The 6,461-nt window shown below is 48.8% G+C and overlaps 1 protein-coding gene across 2 annotated transcripts in view; it reads right to left on the bottom strand.

Moving 5' to 3' along the window:
* ABCB10 (ATP binding cassette subfamily B member 10) overlaps positions 1–742 on the bottom strand; it is a 29,395-nt gene extending 28,653 nt beyond the window's left edge. Inside the window, exon 1 of one of the 2 annotated variants that reach the window (XM_027685614.1) lies at positions 493–742. In XM_027685614.1, coding sequence (XP_027541415.1) covers positions 493–727 — 235 coding nt within the window. In that variant the 5' untranslated portion in view covers positions 728–742. Of the gene's footprint in view, positions 1–471 lie in introns of both variants that reach the window. The other variant, XM_027685604.1, reaches the window with a different exon arrangement.
* Positions 743–6,461: the final 5,719 nt, after the last annotated feature.

Raw genomic sequence — 6,461 nt, forward strand, 5'->3', positions numbered from 1 at the left:
GGTCCCCGCAGCCCGGGTCTGCGGCGGGAGGAGGAGGAGGAGGCGCCTGCGAACCGCCGCCGCCGCCCATGGGCCGGCGGCCGGGCACCCGCGGCCGCCCGGGCCCGGCCCGGCCTGCGGCACGCTGATAAGGCTGGGGTTGCCGGCCTCCTCCCGGCCTCCCCGGCCAGCGCCCTCTGCCGCCGCCCGGCCTGGGGAAGGGAACGGGGCCTGCTGAAATGGCGCCCAAGGAGACTGAGAGGGGATCTCATTAATGCATATAAATATCTCAAAGGCGGGTGCCAAGAGGATGGTGCCAGGCTCTTTTCGGTGGTGCCCAGCGACAGGGCGAGGAGCAATGGCCATAAACTAAAACACAAGAAGTTCCACCTCAACATAAGGAAGAACTTTACGTTGAGGGTGGCGGAGCACTGGAACAGGCTGCCCAGGGAGGTCGTGGAGTCTCCTTGTCTGGAGGGAGAGGGAGCCCACCTGGACGCGTTTCTGTGTCACCTGCTCTGGGTAACCCTGCCTTGGCAGGGGGCTTGGAGTAAGATGATCTCCAGCGGTCCCATTTAACCCTAACAAGTCTGTGATTCTGAGAGCCTGGCCTGCCCAGTGTCGGCAGACTCTGGAAGGGACCGGAAGGGACCGGAGGCTGAGGCAGCCGGGATAAGGAAGGAGGGACTCCGCCCCTTCCCCGGTTCCTCCGTCCCAGATCCGCTAAGGTTACGCCAGGGGAGACCATCTCAGGCTAGCCACCCGTGTCCACAGCGCATCCTGCCTGTCCATGGCTTTGGTCGTGGTCTGAATAAGGGAAAACCTCCAGCCACTGGAGAGCTGTCTTTCAGGGACACCAGATGCCCGACCCCGTGCTCAGGCTGGTGGCTGCGGGATCTGTGCCCATATTCAGGCTAGAGCCTACAGGATTACAATGAGTAACGGATAAAAACTGAAAGAGGGGAAATTTAGGTTAGATATTAGTAAGAAATTCTTTACTGTGAGGGGGGCGAGATACTGCAGCAGATTGCCCAGAGAAGTTCTGCCTGTCCCATCCCTGAATGTGTTTAAGGCTAGTTTGGATGGAGCGCTGAGCAATCTGATATAGTAGAAGGTGTCCCTGCCCATGGCATGGGGGGTTTGGAAAGAGATGATCTTTAAGGTCCCTTCCAACCCTTAACAATCTACAATTCTACAATCCATATGAACAGCTTTTCATTGTTACTATTTTCTTCACATATTACTGCTTGGGTTATGAGCCATTTTCCAAACAATCTGCTGCCCCTAACCCCGATTTAAGAAAAGGAAATGGAGCCATAGCTTTTCTGAGGCCACACAGTACTGGGATCCAGAGCATGGAACTGACCCCACTGACCTGTTTTCCCCACTCAGTATAGGGATACCTACACTTCAATTTTAAATTTTTGGGTCAAGCTTCTCTGTGAATTAGTTAATATCAGTTTGCAAGATTTAGTTTGCCAGAATGGTTTGAACAACCGTGCTTTAAAGACTGCAAGTGAATAAAATTGTATTAAAAGATCACGAGAAAACCTGAACAGCCTTTTCCTACTGCAAATCATATAGCCAAATTCCCAGCATTTAGGGAAATCGAGGGGTTAGCACACCCAGTGAGCATGCTGAGGGATGGAGCCTCATCCTGGGAAAACCACCAGAGCCCTTTCCCTTGATATTTGAGTGAATTAGCATAAATCTTCCTCAAAGCCCTCAGGTGATGCGGGAATGTTTGGAGACCTGCGGTGTGAGCTCAGCAGCACAGCAACCTCACCATGGTGCCTGGGTTTCCTCCTTTCCCACAGGAAGCCTCCCTGCCCTCTCCCATGCCGCCCTTGGGCACTGCAGTAGGATATGATATATATACCGTATACTTAATCACAGAATCGGTCAGGTTGGAAGGGACCACAGTGGGCCATCTGGTCCAACATCCCTGTAGGGTCATCCTAGAGTACATGGCACAGGATTGCATCCAGATGGTTCTTGAATATCTCCAAGTGAGGGAGACTCCACAACCTCTCTGGACAACCTGTTCCAGTGCTTGATCACCTGAACAGTAAAGAAGGTCTTCCTCACATCCAGGTGGAACTTCCTGTCCATCAGTTGCTGCTCGCTGCCTCTTGTCCTGTTTCTTGGCACCACCGAGAAGAACCTGGCTCCATCCTCCTGGCACCCTCCCTTTAGATATTTATACACATCGATGAGGTCCCCTCTCAGCCGTCTCTGCAATGGAAATCCCGTGACCTTTTCCCAGCGCTTGAGGCGCCTCACGGAACCACAACCTCTTGGATTGCGGAGCATCGGGGCCGGGGCGCCGCCAGGGGGCAGGGCCCGGCCCCCGCGCCGTGCCGGGCCGAACCAGGGGCAGGTTTTCGCGCGGCTTCCCCGCGCAGAGCACCCGGGGCGGGGTGCGCTTTGTGGCGCTCGCCTCTTCCCGGGCTGCCCTCGAAACAGAGGCGCGACCAATCGATCCCTCGGGCAAGGAGCGGGACGGGGCGGGTCGCCTACCCTGTGAGAGGCGGGGTGTGTGTGTGGAAGTTGACCCGCACTCGCCCCGTGCCCAGTGTTAGGGTCGTTTTTTGGGTAATTGTGTCCCGTTGGAAAAGACAGCGCAGCGCGCGGCCGCCTCCCACGGGCCAGGAGAGGGCCGGGGCAGCGCCCTTCGGCGGGATCCCGCCTTTCCTGGAAACGGGAGCGTTTTCACAGAATCACAGAATCATAAAGGTTGGAAAAAACCTCAGGGATCATCGAGTCCAACCTTTGACCAAACACCATCACGACAACTAGACCATGGCACTCAGTGCCACATACGGTCTTTCCTTAAATACCTCCAAGGATGGTGACTCATCCATCTCCTTGGGCAGCCCATTCCAATGTCTCATCAGCCCCTCTGTGAAGAAATTCTTCCTAATGTCCAATGTAAACCTTCCCTGCAGCTTTAGACTACATCCTCTCATCCTGTCACTGGTTGCCTGAGAGAAGAGACCGATCCCTACCTGGCTACAACCTCCTTTCAGGTACTTGTAGAGAGTGATACGGTCACCCCTGGGCCTCCTCTTCTCCAGCCTAAACAACTTAGTTTTGGAAAACACTAATACGCAAACTACTAGTGTAGTTTTGGAGCAACACTACACAAGATATCCCAAATCTTCATTCGTGAACCCTAGTCATGATGATGACACAAGATAGCCTATGAGAGGGGAGAAACATTCAATTAAATAGCATTTTTTAATAAGAGTGGTGGTTAGTTTAGGCTGTTGTGGCCTGAGGAGCCTCATGCCACTGTGGTCTGTGCTACAGTGCACCCCAGGGGTCAGCACTGCGTTCCCCACACCAGCCCCTGGCTGGCCACCCCGTCTCCAGGGGCTGGGGATTAACTACGGTCTGAGACAGAGGACAGACAGCAAACCTCCAGCCTGGGTACAGTACTGAGGGCCAGGGTCTTGCCAAACCTGCCACAGTGCTGGATTCCTGCTCCTGCAGGATCCTGGAAGGTGCAGAGCGGAAACCCAGTGAATACAGTGCATGGCAAGAGTGGCACACTCAGGAAAGTTTGCAGAGATGTGAGTTTATGTCTTCTAGTGAAGCTTCAGGTGCTGCAGGTTGTCCTGGCCAAGCTGTGCTATCCCCATGTTATCTGACTGGGTGCATGAAAGCTGATGGTGTTACATGCTGTAGGTTAAAGAGCAAATGCTAAATTTCTATTTAGTTATTGTGTGATACTGAAATAGTTTTGTAGACTGTCTTCATATTCAGGGAGAAAAAAGCCAGGCACTGCAGGACAAAAGTCCTTGTGTGGGGCAAAGTAAGCAGTACAAAAGCAACACAGAGCATTGAAATCCCATGATACGCATTCTTCCACAGTGCCATTTGGAGGAAAATGAAACATTGTGAAATTAAACCTGACTGAAGCATACAGTTCCCACTGCCAGGTGCACCTGAGCAGTGAGGTATGCAGGGTGGGGCTCTGGCATCTCTGCACGTAGATGTCACTAAGATCTGTGAAGTAACCTCTTGATGCAATAAAACAATCTATGGAGACACAAACAGTGCTTCAGGAAGGCAGGTTCTGAGTGCTTGTGTCTTTCCTGTGCTGGCTGCAGGATGAGGGCTTTTGAGAACACAGGATGTTTTCTTTTGAGAGACTTTGGAGAAGTAAGAATTATGGATAAATAATTTTAAAAAGAACAGAGAAAGCCATGCACCCCCTACCTTCATCAGGAGATGAAGGAGATGACTGGCAAAGGTGCTGGAAAATTTAGATGCAGCAGAACTTTACGCTCCACTTTGGTTTAGGCTTTGCTTCTGGGGAAAAAAAAAAATGTATAAAAACACAATCACTGCCAAACTCACATATGGTTATACAGTCATCCTAAGTGGTCATGAAATATTTGCACTAGTGGAGTGGAGTTGAGTTGCCAGGAGGGAAGAGAGTGCATAAAATTCTGGCTATTCTTTTCCAGTCTATCACATGCAGATTACTCTGATATTGCCTTAAGCAAAAATGGCAAAAAGTAACAGCAGTCCTGCACATATCTACAGCTAAACTGCTCACCAAAAAAAAAAAAAAAAGAAAAAAAAAAAGAACAAAATCTGTGCCAAAGTTGTGATGTGTTAACCTAAAATACAAAGTCACATGTCCACTCACAGCTCTAGTCCTAAGGAGCAAATGTTTAGGGCTTGGCTGATTCCTAGTGTTGAAGTACATGCAGCTCCGGAAGGATCTGTGCTAGTTCTAAAGGGCAAGTTGTCAGTACACAAGTTTTGCTATGCTTTTCTGGATGCCAGACAAATGGCCATTCTCCACATGCAGTTGGCACTTGTTTGTCTGGGGTTGTCTTACAGCATGACCTCAGTTTATCACTGCAATGAACACGCAGGAGTTTCTGCCCTTATTTGCCCTGTCCCTCTCCATGAACTGCAAAGCTTCAGTAGCTATTGCAGAGCCAGGCCTGGGGCTGGTCTAAGGCAGACATCAGAGGACAGGTACTATCACTGCTGTCCAGAGAACAAGAAACTCCTTCTGGCAGGAGTAGTTAGTTATCTAGCAGCCTTGCTCCACTTAGTGTCCACCTACTTCTCCTCTATCCATCACTTTTAGAAACTTCCTGAGACTCACGTGCAAGCCAGCCTTTGGATGCTTCAGCAGAAGCATTGCTGCACCTCCAAACAGACCCACAGCACTCACTCACTGCTGTCTAGGCAGCCCACTTACCCAAGTGTAACAGTGGAGTCTAATCTGCCATCTTCCAAGGTAGGGGCAGGGTGGTCAAGATATCCCTGTATATAACATAACACCTCTGTACACATGCTGATTGGTGCTGTTGTATAGCAGTGTCCATGAAACAGAAACTCAGATACGCTTGAAATTGTTAAAAAAGATTACTAGTCCAAAGACAAATTTTATCAGTATTTTGTACTTGAAATACCTTAAGCATGGAGAGCATTGTTGAGTTATTTAAGTCAGTTTTGGCTCCTATTCAGTACCTTAAAAAAAACCCCCATAGCTAATGTGCAGCATGACAGGATAGTCTTTGGCAAGGGACATCCAGGCAGTTAATTTAACTGTCACATTGGCATCTTGTAACAGTACAGTTTTAGAGCCTGGCTCATCACAAGCGACTAGACACCACTCAGAAGAAAGGCCATTTCAGGACTTTCTTGAAGAACCCACTAAGCCCACAGGTCTAACAAAAATCAGCAAGTGTTGAAACAAGGTTAACAAAATGGCCCAAAATCCTTTTTATTTTTCTTGGCAAACCTGAAGGATCTGTTAATGGTAATACCATTTCTTTAAAACGTTTTTAGACTTAAAGGACACTTGTAAGAGACAGTCTTGTAAGAGACAGTCTTTTCACAACGGAACCAGAATGGGGAGGAATAGGATGAACTTTACCATTTGGGAAATTAAGACATTTGACTGAGCAGTATGGCAGCATACTGCACGGGAGATGCCAGTGTTGAAAGTGAGAAGGGAAACTTTAGTATAGACCTGTGAATGGGTGTAGCAATTTATTAGAGCAAATACCCTTTCCTTTCATCAGTATTCAGTGACTAAGCATGGACTTTTACCTCAGCTTTGTCTGTATTTACTGTGGCCTGGACTACCTGACACCTTTTGAAAGGGTGTTTTACTCTTCATTGTCTTTATCAATTCAAGAGGTTAGGGAACAGAACAAAATTATCAGATAACAAATGTCCAGAACAAGGAAATATTTTTTTCCCCTTATAAAAACAAGGTGCAGAACTTCTTGCTGCACCAAACTGTGGAAGGCACAAGTATATAGCTGATTAATAAAAGAGATGAGACTAATTTAGATGAAACTAAATCCATCAGCAGCTATTAAAGACACATAGGCTGCAGTTCTGGTGGTCTACTATAACAAATCCCAAAGCTCAACAAATCATAACTGTGAGAACACAGGAATGTGTAAACCAAGGAAGGACTGCTGTCCACTGTCCTCTTTTTC

Source organism: Neopelma chrysocephalum, unplaced genomic scaffold (genome assembly GCF_003984885.1).
Source record: "Neopelma chrysocephalum unplaced genomic scaffold, ASM398488v2 Primary Assembly neopelma1_23, whole genome shotgun sequence".
In the NCBI taxonomy this organism is placed as follows: Eukaryota; Metazoa; Chordata; class Aves; order Passeriformes; family Pipridae; genus Neopelma; species Neopelma chrysocephalum.